Source organism: Halichoerus grypus, chromosome 14 (assembly GCF_964656455.1).
Source record: "Halichoerus grypus chromosome 14, mHalGry1.hap1.1, whole genome shotgun sequence".
Taxonomy (NCBI): domain Eukaryota; kingdom Metazoa; phylum Chordata; class Mammalia; order Carnivora; family Phocidae; genus Halichoerus; species Halichoerus grypus.
The window spans coordinates 11,723,758-11,750,805 of NC_135725.1; the positions used below are offsets into that span (position 1 = coordinate 11,723,758).

General features: G+C 40.7%; 1 protein-coding gene across 8 annotated transcripts in view; it reads left to right on the plus strand.

The window, feature by feature from the left end:
• Positions 1-27,048, plus strand: part of TJP2 (tight junction protein 2) — a 123,790-nt gene that overhangs the window by 94,010 nt on the left and 2,732 nt on the right. For 4 of the 8 annotated variants that reach the window (XM_078062125.1, XM_078062119.1, XM_078062120.1 and 1 more), the window contains 16 exons: positions 1,592-1,695; positions 2,326-2,479; positions 3,773-3,881; positions 3,982-4,115; positions 5,643-5,709; positions 6,498-6,648; positions 11,004-11,112; positions 13,137-13,347; positions 14,088-14,275; positions 14,938-15,033; positions 15,635-15,714; positions 16,095-16,305; positions 21,830-21,930; positions 23,166-23,378; positions 24,554-24,664; positions 26,016-26,345. In XM_078062125.1, coding sequence (XP_077918251.1) covers positions 1,592-1,695; positions 2,326-2,479; positions 3,773-3,881; positions 3,982-4,115; positions 5,643-5,709; positions 6,498-6,648; positions 11,004-11,112; positions 13,137-13,347; positions 14,088-14,275; positions 14,938-15,033; positions 15,635-15,714; positions 16,095-16,305; positions 21,830-21,930; positions 23,166-23,378; positions 24,554-24,664; positions 26,016-26,345 — 2,369 coding nt within the window. The remainder of the gene's footprint in view (positions 1-1,591; positions 1,696-2,325; positions 2,480-3,772; positions 3,882-3,981; positions 4,116-5,642; positions 5,710-6,497; positions 6,649-11,003; positions 11,113-13,136; positions 13,348-14,087; positions 14,276-14,937; positions 15,034-15,634; positions 15,715-16,094; positions 16,306-21,829; positions 21,931-23,165; positions 23,379-24,553; positions 24,665-26,015; positions 26,346-27,048) is intronic. The other 4 variants (XM_078062122.1, XM_078062121.1, XM_078062124.1 and 1 more) reach the window with 2 other exon arrangements.

The window sequence follows — 27,048 nt, forward strand, 5'->3', positions numbered from 1 at the left end:
TATCCTTTTAGATATTTTTACAAGTTTCATAAGTAAAATCAGAAGAGTCTGAATAGTATTTAAAATACTTTTAAATATGCATACTTAGTAAAATACAATGTGTTTTCTTTTGAGAGTAATTTGAAGTTCATAAACCCCCAGAATATGCTGGTTTTAGTTAAATACTTTATTGCTTTGCCTAGCTTACTGACCCTTTTTCTTTGCACACTGAAATGTTCTCAGTGCCAAACCCCACACGTGTCAGTCGTCACACATGAAGGGAATACTACTGGCAGTGTCTTCCTGTAGAGGCAACAGGGTTGTTGGAACATGTTTACTGAGATGTACTGAATTGGTTTTTTTGTTCCCAGTTTAATGTTAAGTGTAGTGTTAATTTTAGAGCAGATATTCATACAGCCTTCACCTAGTTTTTCCATTTGTTAACATTTTGCCACATTTGTCTTCTTTCTCCTTTTTCCCCCTTCCTCCTCTCTTCCTTTCTCACACTACTTCTATCTCTCAGTGGTTTTTTGGAACTGCTTGAAAGTAAGTTGCAAGGGTGGCCCTTTACGCCTAAATATTTCAGCAGGTATCTCCAGAGGATAAGAACATTCTCCTATATAATTGTAATGCCATTACCAGTGCTTAAGAAAATTAACATTAGGGGCGCCTGGGTGGCGCAGTCGTTAAGCGTCTGCCTTCGGCTCAGGTCATGATCCCAGGGTCCTGGGATCGAGCCCCGCATCGGGCTCTCTGTTCAGCGGGGAGCCTGCTTCTCCCTCTTCCACTCTGCTTGCTTGTGTTCCCTCTCTCACTGTCTCTCTCTGTCAAATAAATAAATAAAAATCTTTAAAAAAAAAAAAATTAACATTAATACCCCTTTTAATATACTGTAGTATGGTTCATTTTGAACTTGCTTCAAAATAATGTAATCTAGGGGCGCCTGGGTGGCTCAGTCGTTAAGCGTCTGCCTTCGGCTCAGGTCATGATCCCAGGGTTCTGGGATTGAGCCCCGCATCGGGCTCCCTGCTCCGTGGGGAGCCTGCTTCTCCCTCTCCCACTCCCCCTGCTTATGTTCCCTCTACCGCTGTGTCTCTCTCTGTCAAATAAATAAAATCTTAAAAAAAAATGTAATCGGGCGCCTGGGTGGCTCAGTTGGTTAAGCGACTGCCTTCGGCTCAGGTCATGATCCTGGAGTCCCTGGATCGAGTCCCGCATCGGGCTCCCTGCTCGGCGGGGAGTCTGCTTCTCCCTCTGACCCTCCCTGCTCTCATGTGCTCTCTCTCATTCTCTCTCTCTCAAATAAATAAATAAAATCTTTAAAAAAAAAAAAAAGTAATCTACCCCACCCCCACCTCTGTCCCATACTGGATCAAGTTCTAGTGAAGGTTCATGCATCACATTTGGTTTTTATATCTTTTTTAATCTGGAACAGTCCCTCTCTGTCTCTTGTTTTTTATGACACTGACTTTTTCAATGAGTCCAGGCTAGTTGTCCTACAGAGTGTCCCACAGGCAAAATTAATTTTTCATAAATATTTTTAAATTCACCTAAAAACCAGACTAAGTGTTCTGCACAAGTGGATGAAACATGTGTATGGTTTGTCCCCTAGAGTACGGTCTTCGGCTTGGGAGTCAGATCTTCATAAAGGAAATGACCAGAACTGGTCTGGCAACTAAGGATGGCAACCTGCATGAAGGAGACATAATTCTCAAGGTGGGAGTACCAGGATAGAGAACAACTGAATTCCTGTTTGGCTTTCTAGTCCAAATTTCACATCTGAGTGCCAACACGGTGAAGCTTTGTTGAGATGGGAGTCAATAGTAAGACAAAAGCTGGGAGGGGCCAGCAGGGTGAGATTTTTATCACAAAAACCAGACATGGAGATTTGTAATAGTGTAATTTCAGTTTAAAAAAAAAAAAAAACTCAATGAATACCTTCTTCCCTGTTTAAAGTTTAAGCTCCTATTCCCTAACTAAGGAAAGATGAGGGGGAGAGTTGGTAGTATATGAATGCTGAATGTTTAATAGTTTTTATAAACCTCTCTAGTCAGGAAACATGTTCCAGTAGTAAACCAAACCATCGTCTTGAGCTTGGAAGTTAAATAAATTAGCAGAGTAACTTAAGTATACCACAGCTCTCTCATGCCTGTTATTTGGGATCCAGCGTGCAGGGTTATATTTAATTTGAAGGATAATTCATTTTTATTTAGTCAGTCATCCTAAAGCCCATATCTGAGTAGTTGAGCAAAAGCCTTTACACTTTTAGAAGGGGAAAATACAAACTTTCTATTTCACTGTGAGTAGTTGTATTGCGTGTAACATGACCGTTACTCATGAACACAGATAAATGGAACTGTAACTGAGAACATGTCTTTAACGGACGCTCGAAAACTGATAGAAAAGTCAAGAGGAAAACTCCAGCTAGTGGTGTTGAGAGACAGCAAGCAAACGCTCATCAACATCCCATCATTAGATGACAGCGACTCAGAAATAGAAGGTAAAGAAGGGGGAGGCTTTGAGCTTAGCTGGAAGCAAGGAAGGCTGTTGCTTTTGCGTTCTCCACGCAGTTTAGCATAGCCATCTAGCTGGAAGCTAAATTTCCAACAAAAGCTTCTTTTAAACTTTAATTCCAGTAAGTGGTGGTTATTTTCTTGTTAAAGTGTCTGTTGAAATTAGCTTTCCAGTATGACATTCGGGTACACTCATGAACTCCTCAGTGGACTCTGATTGAGGCCACTGAAAACAAAACTTATTAGAAAAAATGTATGTATGAGTGGTTCAAAGACCTAACCACATCCATTTGTAAATTGCTCATTCTTGAACTTTCTTGTAGATTTTTAAAAAGTAGATATGAATATTTCCAACAAAGAGAGGGTCATGGAAGATAGCTAAAATAGGTAGACACTACTGTAAAGAATCAATCAGAATGGCTGAATACTGTGGTATCATTGATAAGCAATCTGTATCACCTCTTCTGTCTTAGGAAACAATATTCATTTCTTGAATATGAATTATACATGGGGTAACATTTTAACCATGTATAAATTACCAATAAAAATAAGTAGGCATGAAAAAAAAAAACAGGCATGATACTTTCTAACTAATTACCTAGTACTGCCTTCGTGCAGAAGAATTTAGAAAATATTAAGTTCTCAAGTTTGAAGACAGATGTGTTGATTTTTTAAAGAATTACTTTATAAAATCTTAAGACTTAGTTTAGCTCCCATTATATTAAAAGTCTAATCATTTGGTTACTGCTATGAGTGCAGTGCAGGAAAACAGAGCATGAGAAATAATCCCAACATGCTGGGTGCTTATAGGTTACTTCCTTGCTATTCCAAGTGTGGAGCTCAGCCCGCCAGCTGCATGAACATCCAGGAGCTTGCTGGAATCACAGAATTGCAGGCCCTGCCCCAGAACATCTACATTCTAATAAGATCCCAGGTGATTCATATGCACATTAAAGTTTGAGAAGCACTGTTCTGTGTGGTTAAAAATGAGTGTATACGTATGTGATCCAGTAATTGAATTTTGATTCCTCAGTAGCAGCTTTGAAAGAAAGTGTAACGAAAGAGGAACATAAAATTCTGAATTTGGCTTCCTCTTGATTCATTAAAGCCTTTCCCTTTAGAGGCTCAGATTTTCTTCAAGGGAAGACTGTTACACTAATAGCACAGTTACTGCCTGCCTCTTTTCCATTTCCCATGTTGCCTTACCCAGAGAATAGTATCATTTCTAGTACAGGTCTTAAATATTTTAATAAGAAGTCTTCTCTTATTTTTGAAACCAGATATCTCAGAAATAGAGTCAAACCGATCATTTTCTCCAGAGGAGAGACGGCAGCAGTATTCCGATTATGACTATCATTCCTCAAATGAAAAGCTGAAGGAAAGGCCAAAGTAAGATGATGTGTACTTCCCCTCACACGTGACACCGTGAGCATATACACATACATATTTGCGGTGACGTTATGAGACATTAATGTGATGTGTGCTTAAGTTCAAGAGAGGACATGCAGAACAGATGGTCCAGAATGGGCGCCACACCCACTCCCTTCAAGTCCACGGGGGATATTGCAGCTGCGGTTGGCACAGAGAACAGCAAGGAACCCAGATACCAAGAGGAACCACCAGGTGAGGGTCCTTTTAAATGTGTTCAAAAGTGTGCTCTTGGGAATTCCAGAGGGTGGCCAGAAGGAGAGAGAAATTTTAAAAAATCATTCTTATACATGGAAGAGGACTCCAGTCTCTTTTAATACTGAAAAAACATAAAGAATAACAGCCCTTTCCATATGCCAACAGATTGATCACATTTTGTTATATTTGATTAGTTACGGTCCTTGTGTCATCGCTGATCCCAACCCAAACTGCTCTGCTCGTAACATTTCTGACAGCAAATGTGTGGGTTTCTCCCCTACTCAGCTACCAATTCTCAAATTCTCCAGACACCAACTGGTTGTCTTTTCTGTTCAGTTCTGGCACTGTCTACCCAGGATTAGTGCAGACCCCGCAGGTGAAGGATGCTTCCAGTAAGAACTCCAATAAGTTGCTTCCACTTCAGACACCACTCCCAATTCCCAGGTGCCACCTGTACTTTTGTCCAGCCAGCTCTGAACAAAGGGATCCCACAACCCCCTCCTCACTCAGGTTTGATAATTTGCTAGGTTGGCTCACAGAACTCAGGAAAGCCCTTTACTTACTATTACCAGTTCTTATAAAGGCTACAACTGAAGAACAGCCAAATGGAAGCAAGGTACAGGGCAAGGGGCACAGAGCTGCCATGTCTGAGAGGACATCTCCAGGCATACCACACTTCCCAGTATCTCGATGAGTTCACCAATCCTGAAGCACTCCAAACTCCATAGTTTATGGATTTTATGGAGTCTCTGTCATGTTCGTGATCAATGATTACCTCAGTCTCCAACCCCTGTCCCCTCCCAGATGGTGGGGAGGTAGGCTGAAAGTTTCAAGCTTCTAATCATGGCTTGCTCTTTCTGGTGACCAGCCCCCATCCAAGGCTATCTAGGAGTTATCTCTTGAGATCAAGAGATCCTCTACGACGCAGGAAATTCCAAGGGATGTAGCAGTTCTGTGTCAGGAATTGAAGACAAAGCAGAGAGCTGAAGATGCCCCTGGCACCCCTACCACTCCTGAAATTACAGGGATTTTAGGAGCTGTGTATCAGGAACTGGGGGCAGAGACCAAATATATCTATTTCTAATCCTGTCACAGTCACGTTTTCTCTTAATTGATTAGTTGAAGTCCTTTTGTCTCCTGCTTCTGATCTCCACCCCATCCCCCAGCCCTGCCCCCATCACCCTAAAATTACCATCATGATTTTACATGCTTAAATATTTGTTGATGGAAAAGACAAATTTATGTGTTTTTTAAGTTATAAAAATACTCTCTTCTTTTGCATGTGATTGTGCACCTTGCATTTTGGAAGTTTCATTTGTTACCCTGCTTATTTTGAGAAACCATTGGCACCTGCTAATGCCTCAACATTAAACTTCACTTTAAAGACTTATTTTTGTTGTTTGATATGATGGGATATATGTAACATAAGGTACAGACTTGAATTTTGTGGATTTTATGATCTTTGTAGAGACAGACTCACTCCTGTTAATCCAGGTTGGTAATGATACATTTTTTTACCCACAGCTCCTCAACCAAAAGCAGCCCCAAGAACTTTTCTTCATCCTAGTCCTGAAGATGAAGCAATATATGGGTATGTATTTCAGTTTCACTCTCTTCCTTTCTCCTTCCTCACAACTCAGTCTCGTTAACTGAAATCCAGAAGAATGGTGTTTTTTAACTATAGATGATGATTTTGCATATAATTAGCCACCTTTAACCTACCCCTATTGCTGGTGTTTACGAGAAAGAAATAACTTGTAGGAACGTAAAATGTGGAATTGGGGGAACTTTGTGATGTTAACTTTGAATGCTTGTCTACTTATCTGGCTACTTTTCCAGAATGTGATTCTGAGTATTTGAGTTCACTAGATCAGTAACTCCCATATAGGTGAAGTATGGCTTTACTACAGGGCCTCTGTAGGGGCTGCAGTATCCTGATGATCCTAGTGTGTGGAGGGAGGGGAGAAATGACACAGTGCTGTGCTCTGGATAATGAGAACCCCTGGTTCAGTGGTGGTCAAGAGCAGCAGCTCCTGGAGTAGGATCTGGTCTTGCTGAACCGAGGCTGTGGTGGCAGCAGGCTTTCCTTTGGAAGAATCCTGAACTGGGAGTCAGATGGCCCAACCCTGCCTTCTGTTTGCTTTCTGATCTGGAATGAGTTTATTTAAGCATCTGTATTTCTACTTACTAACCAGTTAAGTGGGCCTACTGATATTCATCTCACAGTCCCCAAAAAGATAAAGAGATAAAAAGGAGAGCTTTTTAACATGTGAATCTCTCTACAGCTAGAAGAAATGAAATCTTTCACTGCTAATGTTGTTTCCCTCTTTACAAAGAAAAATCTCCCTTCTTTCTTTTCTAAAACTGTACTCATTGTAGTCCCAACACCAAAATGGTGAGGTTTAAGAAGGGAGACAGCGTGGGCCTCCGGCTGGCTGGTGGCAATGACGTTGGGATATTTGTGGCTGGCATTCAAGAGGGTACCTCGGCAGAACAAGAAGGCCTTCAAGAAGGGGACCAGATTCTGAAGGTAGGAAAGACCATCCCTGTTTCTAGACATTACTGGGAAGGAGTGGGGTTTTCTGGGGTCTTATGAAAGGGAAGAGGAAGTAGTCTAGCTTGTGAAAATAGACCAGCTGCAGGTTTGTTGATGCCATGTGCAAGGTCTGTTTCCCTCAAATGGGCCCTGTCTGCTCAGTCCTGGAACCCAAAACTCATCCCTGTGTCTGTTGGAATTTATAGTGTTCAAGACCCTTGCAAAGATTTTTATTAGTTTGCTTAACAAAAAAAAAATTGAGATTCTAACTTAAGGCCTGGGAGGAAGATCTCTCAAAAGGTCTTGCTAATGTTTGGTTTTTGTTGATTCCTTGTCTCGTTGTCACTCTTAAGGCCATGTGCTGTACTTGAACAGAGCTGGCTATTGGCTTAGATCTCTAGCCTTGAATCCTGCCCCAGCCTCTCATTAGTTCTGTGACCCTTGTTCAACCCTGAGACTCAGGTTTCTGTATCTGTTCAATGGGGATGAGAATACCTGCCTTGTAGGGGCCCTGGGAAGATTAGAATGGGTAACATTCACAAGGCATTTAGCAGAGTTTCTGGCACAAAATAGGAAGGACAATGTCTTTTCTTCTCACCATTGGAAAATAACAAGTTGCTGCCACTCAGTATGTTGTTTACATCTAAAATTGACCAGGAACAGTTAATTAGTTAATCAAATATTAAGGTTACTGTATGTATGTTTATATGAGAAATACATACTCTAAGTATGTATGTTTATATAATCTATTGGTTTTGAAAAACAAACAGGGGCACTGGGTGGCTCAGTCAGTTGAGTGTCTGCCTTTGGCTCAGGTCATGATCTCAGGGTCCTGGGATTGAGCCCCTCCGTCGGGCTCCCTACTCAGCAGGGAGCCTGCTTCTCCCTCTCCCTCAGCCCCTCCACCCTCCTTGTGCTCTCTCTCTCTCTCTTGCTCTGTCTCAAATAACATCTTAACAATAAATAACTCAGCTTTGACATTTCATGAGATACATTGTCCATTGACTTCTAAATAAACGTTGAGAATGTCAAGTATCTTGTGATTATATAAAAATATAGACAGTTCCTAGGGAACCGTCTTTACTGGAATTTCTGCTTCTGTAAACTTGCATTTCTTACGAGTTATTAGGGGGTCTGGTAGAAGCATCTCAGTTCAAAGGAGAGGGGAGAAAAAAAGTTGCACAATTCCCAAGGAAGCAGGCAATAGAGCACAAAAATAGGTGGTCCTCTTCCTTCTTGGCTCTTGGCCTCATTGCAGTTCAGATTTCATTTCTGGAGCAGATGAAGGGCAAAACTTGATCATGAGCTTTGCTGAAGCTTTCCAGTGATATTCTAGACCCTCTGGCTCTGGTCAGGGTCTTGAAGACTAAATATATCTGAGTGAACCTCGTGGTACCACATGATCCTAGGAAATACCATTTACCAAGTGCTACTGATAACAATCCCATCAGAGTGCCAGCTCATACCAATTTACTCTTGAGCTGATGCCAAAGAAGAAAAAGCATTATTTTCTTTTTTTTTTTTTTTTTTTTTTTAAAGATTTTATTTATTTATTTGAGACAGAGAGAATGAGAGAGAGCGAGTACATGAGAGGGAGGAGGGTCATAGGGAGAAGCAGGCTCCCTGCCGAGCAGGGAGCCCGATGCGGGACTCGATCCAGGGACTCCAGGATCATGACCTGAGCCGAAGGCAGTCGCTCAACCAACTGAGCCACCCAGGCGCCCGAAAAAGCATTATTTTCTAACTAGCGTGGGGCCATAGGAAGTCAGGAATTTGGAAGCCTTTGCTCATGAAGGTTCAAGGATAAAATATTTTTGTATCCGGGGGGAAGAGAGATTTTCTGAATTTCCATGAAAAAAATAGTGACTTCACCTCCGGGCTTGACAAACTTCTCTGTAAGTTGTTAAAGATGGGGAGAGTCATTTCCATGGGTAAAAGTCATGGTATGCAACGTTTATACTTACGAACGTGTCTTGTTTCCTGTTATTACCCTGGTGAAAGACAAGGAAAAAAATATGGGAACTGGCGCCCCCCCCATCCCATCTGAAAGTCAGACAAAAGATAGATGGTCCTGGTTCTTGGGCGTAAATAAATTTTCTGTTAAAGGAGCCCTCAGTTCTACAAAGGGTCTAAAAAGACTGAGTTCGCCTATTGGGGCAGAGAAGCTGCTCTACAGTCAAAAGCTGTAGCTGATACCGAATCCTCTTCAGGATCACAGGAAACATGGCTAGGCCTGTAGACCACTAAATAGGTAACGGAAGAGGGTGTTTTCGTGGAGAGGACTGTACAACCTAACCTTCCAGTATCAAAGTGCTGTCCTGGCCTTTTTTAAATTTTTATTTATTTGACGGAGAGACAGCGAGAGAGGGAACACAAGCAGGGGGAGTGGGAGAGGGAGAAGCAGGCTTCCCGCCGAGCAGGGAGCCCGATGGGAGGCTTGATCCCAGGACCACGACCTGAGCCGAAGGCAGACGCCTAATGACTGAGCCACCCAGGCGCCCCTGTCCTGGCCTTTTTAACTGTAATTTGTTTCGATGTTCCTTTTCATGGCCAAATTGAATATATGTGATGAAGTCTGTACATTTACTAATAACTTTTTTCTGCTGAGGGTTTTTAAGTGCAGCTCTTCCCTTTGTAAAGGTGGCAGACTGACAAATGGAGCGAACGCACTAGTGTGCTGTGGCAGGATGTATGCCTTCCCAGTAGCAGAAGTCTGTGTTTTCATGCTTGGCTTGACTGTCTCTTTGCTTATAATTTACCTGGTATGGTTCTTACTTCTCTTTCAGAAACTTTTATGGGATGGAAAAGAGAAAGAAACTCCTAAGTTTTTAAGTAGTTACCACATGTGACTTAATTTTGACCACTGTATTTTTGGCTTGATGGAAGGTTTGTCCCACATGGCCATAGGATGGACAAAGGGACCCTCAAGGTCTTCCCTTAAGCCCTATGGCCTTGTCGTCTTGAAATAAAAGCACATACAGTGCATATGAAAACATGTGGCCATACACACAGATTCAGGTCTACATAGATAAATGGCACAAGAAAGGATTAGACCTAAAGTGTGATGATCCCTAACTGGGGGATAGAAAGATGGGAATGAGATCTCTTAAACGCTAAATATTGTTTCAAAGGAAAAGTTAATGAGATTGCTTTAACAAATTACTTCATTTCAAAAGCACCAAGTGTCAACCTAATGCCTATTTTTACTTAATCACAAATTCCAACCTTAAATTAGGCTCAATTATTGACTTTTTTCAATGATAAAGGATTCTATAGTCCTCAATGATTGAAAAAAATATTTCATAGGAATTTATCTTTTTACTTCTTTATTATTAAAATATTAGGTACTTTAAAAATAATTTTTATACTTAACTATTTGTAATTCTGTTTTAAAATGATTTTAAAGGTACTGCACAAAGATCCCAAAATGTCTTCTTCTTTGTGCCACATTTCAGTTTTACTTGCTTTCTAACATCTTTCAAAAGCTATTTACTGTGTCCTCTCTGGTCGGTGGGGGATAAATGTTGTGGTTCCTTGCCAGAAATAAGTGTGTGCCAGAAGTTTAAATATATAAGCCTATGTATTAGGCTAATGCTCTTCAATTTCATATTAAAAACCTTTTAGGTGAGAGAAGCTATAGGAGAAAGGTAGAATTGGATTTTTATTTTCAGGCTTTTCTTTGAATCAATTTAAAGTGTTAATACCTTAAGCTGGGCCAGCGTGTCTGTTTGCCATAAGACTCCACCACTCCCTATAGCATTATAGTTATGTTTCATAATTGTATATTACCTCCCTGACCACCTCTGTGGGAAACTCAAGAAGAGACAGACACACAAGCATAGCAAGAAATTTTAATATGATTCAGTGACAAATCCTTGATGGAATGGCATATTTCTAAGGGACGGTTAGCAGTATGGGGAGACAGGAAGGTGTGGTGATGTGCACACAGCCCAGGCCCATAGCAGGTAATGGGAGGGCTTGTGTTGGGACACTAAAGACTTTTTTTACATCTGGGTTTTTCTTTGGGTGGGCCCTGACAAAAGCAAACAGATAAAAATCTTAGGTGGCATCTTTTTAAAAATGACTTTTTTTTTTTTTTTTTTTTTTTTTAGATTTTATTTATTTATTTGAGAGAGAGAGAATGAGAGAGAGCACATGAGAGGGGGGAGGGTCAGAGGGAGAAGCAGACTCCCTGCTGAGCAGGGAGCCCGATGCGGGACTCGATCCAGGGACTCCAGGATCACAACCTGAGCCGAAGGCAGTCGCTTAACCAACTGAGCCACCCAGGCGCCCAAAAATGACTTCTTTTTTGTTGTTTTTGTTGTCTTTCTGTTTGACCTTCCTGTCAGGTGAACACACAGGATTTCAGAGGGCTGGTTCGGGAAGACGCTGTTCTCTACCTGCTCGAAATCCCCAAAGGTGAAATGGTGACGATTTTAGCTCAGAGCCGAGCTGATGGTGAGCAAATCTGGTCATTAGTTTAATTTGGGGAGTGGGGGAAGGATGAGAGAGCTATCTTGGGACCAGAATAGGTAAGTCTGGGTATTAAAAATTTGAAGTATATCTTCACACTCAATTTCTGGGTCACAGGTATGTGGAGAAAATTTGGGTACCACTTAGTGTTCTATAGAAATGTTTTCTGTACACTGAAATAATTTTACCAGTTGTGTCAATTTGGAATAAAACTGCTTTTCTGAATAGTGATCTATCCTTAACTATTGTCTGGAGTTTACTGACTTTTCCATATGAAAGATGCAAAGGGCCACGTCTTTGGGTCAGCTTCCACATTAATGCTTATCAGTCTGACAAATTGCTGCACCCTTGCAGGCCTCATTGTTCTCATCTGTAAAATGGGGGTTGATAGCATCTTCCCAGTCGGCTTCAGAGGTTGATTGGCAAGTGTATTCGGGTTCTGTAGAGAAACAGAATCCATAGGGGGTGTGTGTATATGTAGATAGAGGTTTATTATAAGGAACTATCTCACATGATTATGGAGGCTGGCAACTCCCAAGGCCTGCAGGGTGAGTTGGCAGGTTGGAGACCCAGGAGAGCCAATGATTTGGTTCCAGTCCAAGTCTGGAGGCCTGACAACTGGAAGAGCTGATAGTGTAGTCACAGTCTGAAGGCTGGCAAGCTCACAATCCAGGAAGAGCTGATGTTTCCATTTGAGTCTGAAGGCAGGAAGAAAGCTGATGTCCTAGTTCATAAAGCAGGAAGAGTTCATTTTTTTCTTACTTGGAGAAGGGTTCATTCACCTTTCTGTTTTATTCAGGCCTTCAACTGATTGACAAGGCCCACCACACGAGGGAGCACAATCTGTTTTTTTTTTATTATTATGTTATGGTAGTCACCATATGTTACCATCATTAGTTTTTGATGTAGTGTTCCATGATTCATTGTTTGCGTATAACACCCAGTGCTCCATGCAGTACGTGCCCTCTTTAATACCCATCACCAGGCTAACCCGTCCCCCCACCCCCTCCCCCCTAAAACCCTCAGTTTGTTTCTCAGAGTCCATAGTCTCTCATGGTTTGTCTCCCCCTCCGATTCCCCCCCCCTTCATTTTTCCCTTCCTACTATCTTTTTTTTTTTTTAAACATATAATGCATATTTGTTTCAGGGGTACAGGTCTGTGATTCATCAGTCTTAATGCAATTCACAGTGCTCACCATAGCACATACTCTCCCCAGTGTCCATCACCCAGCCACCCCATCCCTCTCACCCCCCACCACTCCAGCAACCCTCAGTTTGTTTCCTGAGATTAAGAGTCTCTTATGGTTTGTCTCCGTCTCGGGTTTTGTCTTGTTTCATTTTTCCCTCCCTTCCCCTATGATCCTCTGCCTTGTTTCTCAAATTCCTCATATCAGGGAGATCATATGATACTTGTCTTTCTCTGATTGACTTATTTCGCTTAGCATAATATCCTCTAGTTCCATCCCCGTTGTTGTAAATGGCAAGATTTTGGGTTTTTTTGATGGCTGCATAATGTTCCATTGTATATATACACCACATCTTCTTTATCCATTCATTTGTTGATGGACATGTTGACTCTTCCCACAGTTTGGCTATTGTGGACATTGCTGCTATAAACATTGGGGTGCACGTACCCCTTCGGTTCACTACATTTGTATCTTTCGGGTAAATACCCAGTAGGAGCACAATCTGTTTTACTCAGTCTACCAATTTAAATGTTAATCTCATTCCATAACACCCTCAGTTACACACACAGAACATTTGACCAAATATCTGGGCACCCTGTGGCCCAGTCAAGTTGACACACAAAATTAACCATCACAGCAACTAATGAAATCTAACTTCTTCCTGTTTGAGGTTACTTCCTGATTCCCATACGGCCTGTCCACTGAGTTTACTAAATGAAGAGAAGTAAAAAGGGTGATAGAAATAGAAGAAGCTGGTAACTCTTCAAGAAAAGACCTCTGGCTAAGCAGACTGCAACATACAAGAATGCTTTTGTTTTTCAGTGTATAGAGACATCCTGGCTTGTGGCAGAGGGGATTCATTTTTTATAAGAAGCCACTTTGAATGTGAGAAGGAAACCCCACAGAGCCTGGCCTTCACCAGGGGGGAGGTCTTCCGAGTCGTAGATACGCTGTACGATGGCAAGCTGGGCCACTGGCTGGCTGTGAGGATTGGAAACGAATTGGAGAAAGGTTTAATCCCCAACAAAAGCAGGTATCTGAGATCACATACTCCCATACACCTCTCTTAAGCTTTCCCCCCATAAATCAATTACAGTCCCTTTCCTGCTCAGAGAGGAAGCCCCACATGACTTCATCATTTGTCTTTGTGTCCTCTCCCATCACCTACTTCTGGTTCATGAGAAGTGGCCTGGGACTTTGAGATAGCCACCAACTGGTTTGCTGTATTTAGTTAGCATCATGTCGTTGGTTGTTATCCCTGGCTGGTGTTTAAGCAGTTTGCTATGGAGTGTCTGCTACCTCGCATAGCATACCTCGCACTGCATGCAGACAGGTGCCAGAGTGGCTGGAGTGCATCGACACAGCTCTCAGAGACGAGTTGCGCTTGACCACTGTCTGGCCCTCAGCCTTGGGAGAGGCTTATGCGCCCCAGTTAACACTTGTTGGTTGGCTGACTGGGGAAAGTAAGAAAGATAATTGTACTTTGGCAGGGATTTTGGTTATGTTTACTGTATACCAGCCTACCAGAATGAGCCAAGTTTATTGTGTTACTGAGCTATTTCTGGTAGATGTTATGTGCACCCAGCCTTTCTCTGCTTCCACGGGGTAAAGAAAGTTCCCACATTTCCCACTCTGTGAAACTTTTTCCAATCTCAAGCTGCATCTTCTGTAATCCCAAGTTCATAAACAACATTGACTGGTTTTGGTTAATTTTAACTTCATTTGTGCATTTTCTGGCTTTAGAGATTTACTATCTGTGGTTTCTTCTCTCAGAGCTGAACAAATGGCCAGCGTTCAGAATGCCCAGAGAGACAATGCTGGGGACAGAGCAGATTTCTGGAGAATGCGTGGCCAGAGATCTGGTGTGAAGAAAAACTTAAGGAAGAGTCGGGAAGATCTGACAGCTGTTGTGTCAGTTAGCACCAAGTTCCCGGCTTATGAGAGGGTTTTGCTGCGAGAAGGTAAGAAAGCCAAGTGGGGCCAGGAAATGATCTGACTGGGCTCTGAGCCTGTTTTTCTTCATTTTCAGACTGTAATAGTCAGGTTCAAACTTACCACACTACTTAAACCAAAGCCAGGCTAGAGTGTTATCATATTCATACATGAAATAAGACTTTCAAAAAAGTGAGCTGTGTAGGGCGCCTGGGTGGCTCAGTTGGTTAAGCGACTGCCTTCGGCTCAGGTCATGATCCTGGAGTCCCGGGATCGAGTCCCGCATCGGGCTCCCTGCTCAGCGGGGAGTCTGCTTCTCCCTCTGACCCTCCCCCCTCTCATGTGCTCTCTCTCTCCTCTCATCCTCTCTCAAATAAATAAATAAAATCTTAAAAAAAAAAAAAAAAAGTGAGCTGTGTAGATTCCTACATGGCGGTGTATTTCCACGTCTTCAGTAATTGTTTTTAATACTACCATTCAGAAATTTATATATATTACTAATAGCAAAGTTATTTTTGGTCCTGGGGAGAGGAGTGAGGCATATTCTTCAGAAAAGAGCGGGGCTGAATTGGGGGAGGGAGAACACAATTTCTTCATTTAGTCATGTTATCACTAGCCTGTAAAATACTTTTGCTTCTTATCTTAGTAGCTGAGGAAATGTGTTTCCATGGCCTTTCTTGTCTCATTTCAGCTGGTTTCAAGAGACCTGTGGTCTTATTTGGCCCTATAGCAGATATAGCACTGGAAAAGTTGGCAAATGAGTTACCGGACCTGTTCCAAACTGCTAGTAAGTCTGTTGATGATTTTTTTCTCTCCCAATTTTTATTTTGAAAAATATCTAATACACAGGATAAATGAAAAAAATAATGAATGCCCACATATCCTGCACATGGAGTCACTGTCACCGATCAGAAAGTTTGCCTTATACATCCCCTACCATAGACATAGACACTTACACAATTTAAAAAATTTCTTTTGAACTGTTTGAAATTCAGTTGCAGACATTATAACATTTTTTACCCATGTGAATCTCCTCAGCACAAGGACATTCTTCTCCTGTACAACCACACTACATCATCACAGCCAGGAAATTTAACAATGATATAGTAATACTTAGTATATAGTCTGTTTATGTCTTTCTAGAATCCTCCTGTTTTCTGCCTCATTTTCTATCTTGCTGTCTTGCAGAGTCCACGCCCCTGTCTCACCTGTCAGACTGCCTCCTTCCTCATGATTAGATTTCACTTAAAGAGGTGGTGTGGGCCCTTTTCATGGTCTCTTCAGGGCGGCTCCTGATGTCAGATGTTCCATCATTGCTGATGCTGGGTTGGAGTCTTTGGTCCTGATTTCTAAAAAAAATTACTTAGCTCTTTGTTTTGCTTTTGCAGAAACAGAACCAAAAGATGCAGGATCCGAGAAATCCAGTGGGGTGGTGCGGTTAAATACTGTGCGGCAAATTATCGAACAGGTGAGGAAGCTCATCCAAAGGCCATGTTGTCAGAAAGAATTGGGTCACAGTTTGCTGCAGTCTTTTTGGAACAGAATCTGTATTTTAATAATCATTAAATGTTAATGATAAAAAAATGAATATAAACGTAAGCTGTTGCATTGTGTGGAAACCAGTCGATGTTCAGTGGCAGTGAAATACTGGTTTTTTTCAGAGTTCTCAACATTATACCAAATAACCTGTTAATTCGTTTACTCAGAAGTGGGCATAATGTGGAGGAAATTGTTTTCTGCTTTTTGGTTTAAACTGACAAGTTTTACCTGATGTATCCTTAAGACAAACTCTTTGCTGCTCTGTGACTTTACATACTCATTTACATAACTTTTCCCCATTTCTAACAGGACAAGCATGCACTATTGGATGTGACTCCTAAAGCTGTGGACCTGTTGAATTATACTCAGTGGTTTCCGATTGTGATTTTTTTCAACCCAGACTCTAGACAAGGTGTCAAAACCTTGAGACAGAGGTTGAATCCAACGTCCAACAAAAGTTCTCGGAAGTTATATGATCAAGCCAACAAGCTTAAAAAAACTTGTGCACATCTTTTTACAGGTAAGTGAAATTTAAAATGTTGTCTCTTTGCTCCACAGTGGGAAATAGAGAATTGAAGAATGGAAGAAGTAAGAAAATAATCTGAAGGGGCGCCTGGGTGGCTCAGTTGGTTGGGCGACTGCCTTCGGCTCGGGTCATGATCTCAGGGTCCTGGGATCGAGCCCCGCATCGGGCTCCCTGCTCCGCGGGAAGCCTGCTTCTCCCTCTCCCACTCCCCCTGTTTGTGTTCCCTCTCTCGCTGTCTCTCTCTGTGTCAAATAAATAAATAAAATCTTTAAAAAAATAAAAATAAAAAAAAAAAGAAAATAATCTGAAGAAGAGTAATCTGAAATCCTATTCATGACTCTTTGAAAAGAAACTAATCCTATAAAATGATAACTAGACTCATGGCATTTATATATTTAATTTTGATTGAAAATGATCGTAAAGATCCATGACATGCAAAAATTGGTCATTTTGATGGGTTCAAATTTTTGTGTGGGACTGCAGGCCAGTGATTGAGCCCAATGCACCATCTAACACCCACATCTCTATATAGATTCTATCACTGTTCTCTATTTACCATGCATGTGTGCACTAACAGAGTGGTAGGAACTTGGTTTCATTATTTAAAATGGTCCCCAAAATAGAAACTTGAACACTCTGTGTATTAGATGATATTGAGGATTTATTACTCTCATTTTTAGGATAATAAATGATACTGTGATTATGTTTAAAAATAGAGTCTTTATCTTCTAGAAATGTATACTAAATAAAATATTTATGGATGGCCTAATATGATGCCTAGCATTTGCTTAAATTATCTTTGGTGAGGAGAGTGGGTGGGGATATAGACAAGACTGGCCAAGAGTTGACAGTTGTGGAAGCTGGGTAATGTAGACAAGGAAGTTCATGTTCTCTCTACTTTGTATATGGTTAAAATTTCACATAATAGAATTTTTTTAAGTTCCTGAAATTAAGACCCACTGCTGCTATTCCTTATAGAAGTAAAAAAATCTAAGAATGTAGCATGTTTAGTAACTGAATATATGCAAGACCTATATATGTGACTAGTTCTGTGAATGTGGTATAAATCAGGGTTTAAAAGGGTTATGTCAAGTTTTTGGTCAAGCAGTTTTGTGGGAGCAGCATGAAGGGACTGTATGGATAGAACATCCTTAGGATAACGACAGCCTTTCGAGTTCAGTGCTGCTCTCCCTCTACTTAGGTCATTTCTAGTGGATCTGACACTGGGGAGGGAGGGAGGGGGCGGGTGGCGAGTAGATGAATGTATTTCCACATTGGACTCTTGTTTTATTGTCACTGGCTTCTCTTGTTAAAGAGATGCACTATTTACCACTGTGGTGAAATGCTGAAACTGACAGGTAATTAAGCCAAATGTACAGGAGAGAGTGGTCTATAATAAAACTGGGTTTTTGTGAATGTAGAGTCTTAAGAGCTTGTGTTTTTGATACATTCATACATAATGTTTCCTCTGTTGTTTTTACTTCTGCTACTACTTACGGTAATAATATTATTACTATTTTTATTATAGCAGTAGCTAACACTGGTCAGCCTTTCATGTTTGCTTATTGGACCGTAAGAAAGGCCAGCAACTTCTGCAAGGTCACACGTCTAGTGTATGGCTGAGCCCAGATAACACTGTGGTGTCTCTGACTGTGTATCCACTTTTCTGTATGTTACAGCACAGATGTATTTTTTAATGCCAGAAAGGGTCATAGAGTGTAATTCCTCCATTTAACAGATAATTCATCCACTTAACCAAGACCTGCAAGGTTGTGACTGATATTAAACCTACCCCCACTTCATCCCCTCTGCCCACCTTTGCTTAAGTCAACTGAATGACTAGGGGCTTGCCTTAGAGTTGAATTTGGGGTTCATGTGAGGATAGGAGATACCAGGAAGGGAAATAAACTTACGGCATTTTTTTTGACTTAAGAGTAGGAAGAATAGAACTGAGCTGATGAATACAGTAATTCAAAATCCAGGTTGCAGGTGGTCTCCCCAGGCTCAATATCCTATTTTTCCCTTGTTGCACAGTAATGAGAAGCTCCCGTTTCCCGCAGAGGAGTATTTAATTATGACAATATTAAAATGACTCCCCTTGTAAACTCAAGGTACTCCTCCGTTAAGTGGAGATGACAAGGGAAGCTTTATTCTGAGATCTGCCCCGAAGCGAGTTAATTATCATTGTAAGTTAAAATGTTAGGCTGCCCTTCCTTACAGAATGCTTTAGTGTGTGCTTGTCACAGTTAATTTTTCCAAACATAAGGTTTGAATTACATGTTTTCTTGAAATTCCTGAAGTACTCAGTTCATGGTTTGAAGACCAATGAAATGGAACTGTGGACTGAGAAACCCAAGCAGGGCCACCATTTATGTGAAATTGTGGGATTTTTCAAGTACTACAGGATATTCTCACACTTTATCAGCTTCCCCAGGTTTCAGTAATGTGAAATTTTTACAGTTCAGTTCTGGGACTCTGTAAGTCCTAAACAAAGGCTACTGATTATTATTAGTGATATTAAACCTATTTTATTATCTTTCAATATTACATGTTAAAAAAAAATAGTTCCATGTCATTATAGTCTTTGAAAAGGCTTGAGGGAAAAAGTGAAACTTGTACCAGCTGAAAAAACCCCAACTGCAGTAGCCAATTCTTGGTTTCCCAAGGGAATATAGAGACTGGTAACCAGAGGAAGCAGATGGAAGGTGCTATACTCTGGCTGGGGCACCTTGGTTGATGGTTGCTCGTTTAGAGGGGGTACCTGCCACATGAATAGGTTTATTGAGATTTAATTTACATACCCTATAATTTACCCATTTAAAGTGTACAATTCAGTGGTTTTTAGTATATTCAGAGCTGTACAGCCATCACCACAATCAATCTTAAGGATGTTTTCATCATTCTAAAAAGAAAGCCAGTATCCTTCACAGTCATTCCACTTTCTCCCTACCCATCCAGCCATACATATCACCTTCTCCTGTTGCACTTGGCACTTCCCAACACCCTCCTTGGCTGGGGAGGGAGTAATGACCATACTTGTGCTGGGGCTGGAAATGGATGCCCTCAGAGTCCCAGGACTCCCAGCCAAGACAGAGGCTGAGTGCAGATTCTTTAGATAATTCACTGTCTGGAGTTTGAGAGATGCATTAGGCCTATCCAAGGGATTTAGGCCTAGTCCAGAGGTTGGGAGCAACAGGAATTAACTCATACATATAGCGTATAATAATGCTCACAAAGAATCTGAAAAACCTAATGAGCAAAAGCCAACAGTAAACCAAAGGTACTTGATTGCAAGGGAAGGCAATATCAAGTTGTGCCACCCACATCTTAAAAGTAGGTCAAGTGCATGAATTGCATGGTACCAGCTTAGTCTGTGTTACCTTTATAGGGGGCTTAAGAAATTAGCTACTATGAGGGTTTGGTTGTTTTTTTTCTTTCCCATATACTTGATTCAGTGTGAATTCAGTAAGGTCTTATGACTTTTTCATTGTATCAGGAGGCATGAACATATTTTCTTCATTTCATAAATGGCCCTTTTAACTTTAGGTTTTCCTCACGATAAATACAGATTATATTCATCTTAAATAACTCCAACATAAAGCTCAAAAAGCAGCTTAATGTATACATTTACTGCAAACCACTCATTTTGTTTCTGGGGTGTATAACCTCACTTCCATATTTAAATACTATGGCATCATATTTTACCCAAGAGCACAATAATCTTTGCAAAGTGCAGGGGTGCCTGGGTGGCTCAGTTGTTAAGCATCTGCCTTCAGCTCAGGTCATGATTCCAGAGTCTTGGGATCGAGCCCCGTGTCGGGCTCCCTGCTTAGCGGGAAGCCTGCTTCTCCCTCTCCCATGCCCTCTGCTTGTGTTCCTTCTCTTACTTTGTCTCTGTCAAATAAATAAAATCTTTAAAAATAAAAATAAAAATCTTTGCAAAGTGCAGTGACCAGGATACAAAAGCCCAAGGAATCAAGGTTAATTTTCCTTGAGTTGTGCAATGTATCAGCTTATTCTAATGCTATAAATAACTGATATGAAGGAAATTCTAAGCTCATTCAGGACTTTGCACGGTCAGGGTTAGAACATTTTAAATGAAAGAATGGTACAGGTTATTCAGAAGAAAACTTGAAATATAATTGCTTACAAATTGCTTTATGGTTCTTTTTTGGCTATATATATATATATATATACACACACACACACACACACACATATATGTATGTATGTATATGGCATTACACAGACTTCAGGATAGATGGACCAGGGGGCCTAACTTTTACCGAGCCCCAGTTTTCTTTTGGGTGCTACACATAATGCCATATCCTTTAATAAAAGGCTATGACACAGTTTAAAAAAATATCCTAATTTACCTGCAGTCTGATTATTTTAGGCCCGACTTAATTTATTATTCTGGAGCAATTTGCTTGACCAGTTTATCCCTGTTAGGTCCATAAATTCATATTGCTGGAGAATGACTGCATATGTTTTACTTGGTTGATATTTTGTATTTGTTTTTATTTTTATTATTTTTAAAGATTTTATTTATTTATTCATGAGAGGCAGAGGGAGAAGCAGGCTCCCCAAGGAGCAGGGATCCTGATGCAGGACTCGATCCCAGGACCCCGGGATCATGACCTGAGCCGAAGGCAGACACTTAACCATCTGAGCCACACAGGCACCCTTGTATTTGTTTTTAGATGGGCTGTGCCGTATGGTGGCTAAGGCCATAGGTTCTAAAAGCAAACTTCTGAGCTTGTATCTAGGTTTCTTCACTTGTTTGGTGTGAGGCCTTGGGCTAGATACTCTCAATACTGTGCCTCAATTTCTCTTCTGTAAAATGGGGACAGTAGTGATACCTACTTTTTAAGGTTTGGATAAACAAGAAATGAGCTCATCCATGTAAGGTATTTGGAAAAGTGCTTGGTTGATCCATAGTACTATTATATAAGGTATATTTCATTCTGAATAGAAAATACATATTCTTTAAATACACACCTGTAGAGTTTGGTTAATCTGTATACATATTCTAAAATATTTAAGCCTATCAAAATTATATAACTTAAATGTTACCTTTAGTATTTTTTTTGGAGATATCCAACAGTAAATTTGTGTATGCTTTTCTTATTTATAACATCCATGCCTATGTAACGATCTTAAAAATACAGTACTTTTAGGTTTGTTTAGATGTGTTTTCTTTGCTCCTAAAAACACAATTGTTAAACATACCTTTTAAAGGTAGCTTTTCTGAAAAATAGACATTCTGAAAAGAAAGTAATTCATTTTTAGCTTTAGAACATTCATCTGTAATGTAATCTCCCAACAGCTAGAGCAGTAATGGTTTTAATTACATTCAACTAAAGGGATTTATTGTTCAAATATGTGTGTACTTTCTCTTGCATTTGCCAAAGTTTTAATTCAAATATGACAAAAATGAGTAAAATTATGTGAAGTAGCATTTTTAATAAACATTCCTCTGGAAATTGATGCAAACCTTTTGTTTACATTTCTATAGCTACTATCAACCTAAATTCAGCCAATGATAGCTGGTTTGGAAGCTTGAAGGACACAATTCAGCATCAGCAAGGAGAAGCAGTTTGGGTCTCTGAAGGAAAGGTATGTGGCATAGATACTCTGCTACGAGGTGAGAGTCCATGTTCTGAATCTTTTCTCAGGAGGGTAGTGAATGTAGTCAAACCATGCCCATTTGAAGTGATTCCAGCATATGTGCTAATCAAGTTTGAAATTTTACAAATTCTCTGAAAAAGTAATAAAATGAAGGGACTTTTCAAAGAAAAGTAGAATGTGATGTATGTGACCCTACATTCACTTCCCTTTTACTTTTAACGTAGTAACTAGTGTTGTATTCCAAGCACACTAATCAGAGCTTACAAGATCTTGTGCTGAGCTCCACAGCTTTCTTACTAAGGATATGGGAAAGTCAGCATGGAAGGGAGAGGTGAGGATAAGGGTCATGGAGAATATATTTAAAAATTAATAAAAAAAAAAAAAAGGAAAAGCTAGCAGAGTTGGAATCATTTGCTTAGAAGATTGGAGGAGACGTGTCCTAGGAATTCGGAATTCGAGTAGGTTGGTAAGAGGGTGTTTGGAACCTTGTGTAGGCTTCTAAAATTGGCTAGCTTCTCATCCTTGCAGGTAGTTTACCCACAGTTCTACTGAAGGGGGGAAGCAAAAAGATTATACAATTTCTTGTGGTTCTCAGGCTTTGGTGCTGGTATTCTGTAGTCCAGCTGAATTGAACTAGTTTGTGAGAGGTCAGAGGAAGATTTTGTTGCGAAAATGACTCAATTAACCAATTAGATTGTTGAGTCCTAGTCTTGCCCTTTGGAAACTGCATATTTAGTCAAGGTGTCTAGCATCTTCTGAGTGCTTACAGCCTGCTGAGGTTCTGTGCTATAGCCTCCTTTGTGAGAACAGGTTGAACAGGACACAGCTTCCTTCCTCAAGGATTTGAGAATCTTGCGGAGGAATGGAGAGGTATGCAGCACCAGGCAGCATATATTATTACAAGAGACAGTATTAGCAGAAAAAGGTTGAAAGGAGCCCAAAGTCTTGAAGAGAAGCACAACAATCTGAGGAAGCATGGCTCAGTATTGGGATACAGGATGGTAGTAAGGATAGATAGGGTGGTGGGTTCCTAGTTTGAATCCCTGCACAAAAAGTTAACATAGTAATCTCAAGCCAAGTGATTTAAGGAAAATAAAGCTGACTTCCCTTTCTAGAACATGTCAAAGTTTCAGTCACTTGGCTGTGCCCTTGGGAATTTTCTTGAGTCCCTACTCCCAGGAGCCATGTTGGCCCCACTGACCCTCCGAAACAAATTCCTCTAGATGGAAGGGATGGATGATGACCCTGAAGACCGCATGTCCTACTTAACTGCCATGGGCGCAGACTATCTGAGTTGCGACAGCCGCCTCATCAGTGACTTTGAAGACACCGACGGCGAAGGAGGCGCCTACACTGACAATGAGCTGGATGAGCCAGCTGAGGAGCCACTGGTGTCTTCCATCACCCGCTCCTCGGAGCCGGTGCAGCACGAGGAGGTGAGGCGAGGCAGGCCACAGGCTCTGAGGCCATGAGCAGGGAAAGGAGTTTCTGCTGTTTCACTTGAATTCTTCTGGACAGCTGTTTATTCAGGGTGCTGTGGAAGGTATTCCTTAGAGCTGGAACAGATGACCTTTAGGGGGTTTCTGATTCTAAGTCAATGCCTGTACAATAGCATTTGTGGTTCATGGGAAAGCCAGACAGGAACGACGTGCTGGGAGAGGTTGAGTGATCAGCACTCATCACACTGATGTTCTCAAGCATGATGGATTCACTAAACAGCTTTATGTGCCAGCTGTCAAATTACAAGTGGAACATTATTTTTAAATACAATTTTGTTGTATTTACTTGTAACCTTTGATTAGGTTTCTTTGTACTTTTAGGTATCCTTGCTTTTTCTTATCCATCCTACCTTTAACCTTTCTAATCTTGCCAAAACTCCTAAGTATTTCCCCATCAGTTTCCTTCTCTCTTGTACTTCAATTTTTTAATTGAGTTTATGATCAAATATACATCTGATCATGCGTACTGTGCATCCACCAGTGAATAGACAACTTCTGTGATCCTAGAGATCGTGTCAACAGGCACTAAGTTAGGACCAATTAGTAGTTACACCTCAGAGAACATTGGGATAATGGAGATGAGGTTATCCATATATTTGAATAGTTATTCTTGTGGACTTCTCTTTAGCAAGTCAGCTCATTTTGGTGAATGGTTTTACTCTTTATGAAACAGAAGTACCAAAAAATAAGTTGAATGGGGGATAAAACCCACCAAGGCCAAAAAATTAGTACATACCAGTAGACAAGTTATAAAGAATAAATTAACTCCCTAATAGCTACAGGTAGATGAGCTTATGCTTAAAAATATTAACAGCTGTAAGTGATAAAAGAGATTTTAGACTTTAGGAGGACTTTGGGGGGGATTATTTTAAAGCAAGAGACTACTACAATGGATGCTAGTTAAAAAAAAAAATCTTAAGCATTTGCTAATGGAAATATGCTGGTATCTGCCTTTTCAGTAAAGAAGCACTGGGTCAGTATCCTAATTTACACAAGTTATGAACCTCAACTTCTGAATTCTTGCAACTTGGCAGAAGTCCAGCAAAGTAGATGAGTGTTCTCTTCTTTTTGCTGGGATCTTCTTGTTGTGAATGAACCTTTATGTCTTGTAGAGCATAAGGAAGCCCAGCCCAGAGCCACGAGCTCAGATGAGGAGGGCTGCTAGCAGAGATCAACTTAGGGACAGTAGCCCACCCCCAGCATTCAAGCCAGAACCACCTAAGGTATGTGGCTGGGAAGCCCACGATGGGGAGGAAGAATAAGCAGATACCTGGACAGCTTCCTGCATAGCCAGGAAGAGCACACAATGAGATGGTGTTGAATTATGGTTTTGGCTTACTCTTTTGCTATTAAAACGTGTCTTTTGGTTTGTTGGGTGAACCCCAAAATTAGGGAAGAGTGAAAAGAAGGAAAGGCAGTTTTAAGAGAGCATACAGTTTTAGAACTGTTGGTATTTTATTTATTTATTTACTTATTCATTTATTTTTATTTTTATTTTTTTTAAAGATTTTATTTATTTGACAGAGAGAGCACAAGCAGAAGGAGAGAGAGGGAGAAGCAGGCTCCCTGCTGGGCAAGGAGCCCGATGTGGGACTCGATCCCAGGACCCTGGGATCATGACCCGGGCCGAAGGCAGCCGCTTAACCGACTGAGCCACCCAAGCGTCCCATCATTTATTATTTTTTATTTAAAATTTTCTTTCAGCAAGAATAAAAGTTTGACAAATACTGAATGTCCAGAAGCACCGATCTCAGAATCTGTTTTTCTTTTTCAGTTAGAGTTTTCTGCCCACAGTCTGATTTAGAGATACCAGAAAATCCCTACCGGTGATTTATTATAGAAAACAATCACCACCACTGTTTATGATGCCTCTCATTATGAGGACAGCTTAATTTATTTTTAAATTAAATCATTACTCAGAACAGAATCAATAATAACACATGGTGTATGCCATATCATTTTTGACCCCCTTTCTGAATCAAATCTATAAATAGAGGCTTTCCCTAATAACCCAATAAAATTTCTCCATTTAACTCAATAGTTTAGATAGGAAGAAAGTAATCACTGATTATGTGAGCTGTCAGAAATAAGTGACCTCATAAAATGTATCACTGAAAATGTACAAGCAGGCCTAGGATTGAAGTCTCATTCATGGCTGGACAGAGGCCTTCCCTCTGGGCTAGGGAATGCACCCTTGGTATGTGAACTCAGGATCCCACTCTTCGATCCTGAATCCCCCTGACTTGTTCTGAGGTCTTCTCCAAGATACTAATCTTAATCTCTTCTAGTACAAAAATAGGTCTGATCTGCCTCTACACTTGCAGGCCTCCCAGCCCTTCCCCAACACCCCCCTGGTTTCCTAGAGCTCTTAGTACTTTTTTGTAGGAAGCAAGGTAGGGCTCAGGATGCCCAACCAGTGGCTGTTTGTCCTGCAGTATTTGATTCCTTGTCAGAATGGTATTTGTTGACCATCTCTGGAAACTGATCAGGAAATGGGAGTGTATTAAATCACTAATACAGATTTGAAAATAAATGGAAAGCCCAGGGTAAAAATATGTTCATTGTTCTCTGCAGGCCAAAACCCAGAACAGAGAAGAATCCTTTGACTTCTCCAGATCCCATGAATATAAGTCAAACCCTTCAGCCGTTGCTGGTAATGAAGTTTCCGGGGCATCTACCAAAGGTTATCCCCCTCCTGTTGCAGCAAAACCTGCCTTTGGAAGGTCTATACTGAAGCCCTCCACTCCTGTCCCTCCCCCAGAGTGTGAGGAGGTAGGAGAGGGCAGTGAGGAGCAAGAAGGCACTCCCAAGTCTGTCCTGGGCAAAGTAAAAATATTTGAGAAGATGGATCACAAGGCAAGATTACAGAGAATGCAAGAGCTCCAAGAAGCACAGAACGCAAGGGTAATTGTTTTTAAATCACTAGATTGCCTTAGCATGTCAAGAGTAAAAATGTTCAGTTTCATTTCATGTCATGATTTGCAGTCCTTTTTTCCCTGGTACAGACATGAAGAGGATGTTCACGTGCCTGATACCACAGGCTATGTGTATATCATTTCCAGATTACCAGCTATCACTGTGTCCCTCTTTCTTCTAATCAAGAAAGCCTAACAGTATAGGTGAAAAAGATTCTGCTTTTCATACCTCAGAACTTAGATCAGGTTCTGGAATGGGGAAGTAGGACAAGAGAATCAGTGCCTCTCTGAAGTTATTTTTCCTTAGAACATGTGTTGTATTTGTTTGGTAACTGAATTTTAATTTGCTCCCAGATTTGCCATAGAAACCAAGCAAACCTTGGATGCTAAAATGAAAGGCCCATAGATTGTACTTTTTGATACTGTTTGAATTTTTGTACCATATGCACATCTAACCTTTCACAAGTCAAAGAAGAATGTAAGTAAAGACTCATGGAACATACTCTGCCCAGTATGGGAGTTTTTCTTCATTTAAGACTCACAACAGCAGCAGTGCTTCTGAGCATTTTTCTTTTTTTGTTTTGTTTGTTTGTTTTGGCAGTAAAATATACATAACATTTACCATTTTAACCATTTTTTCCCATTTTAACTATTTTTTAAGTGTTCAGTGGCATTAAGTACATTTACAGTGT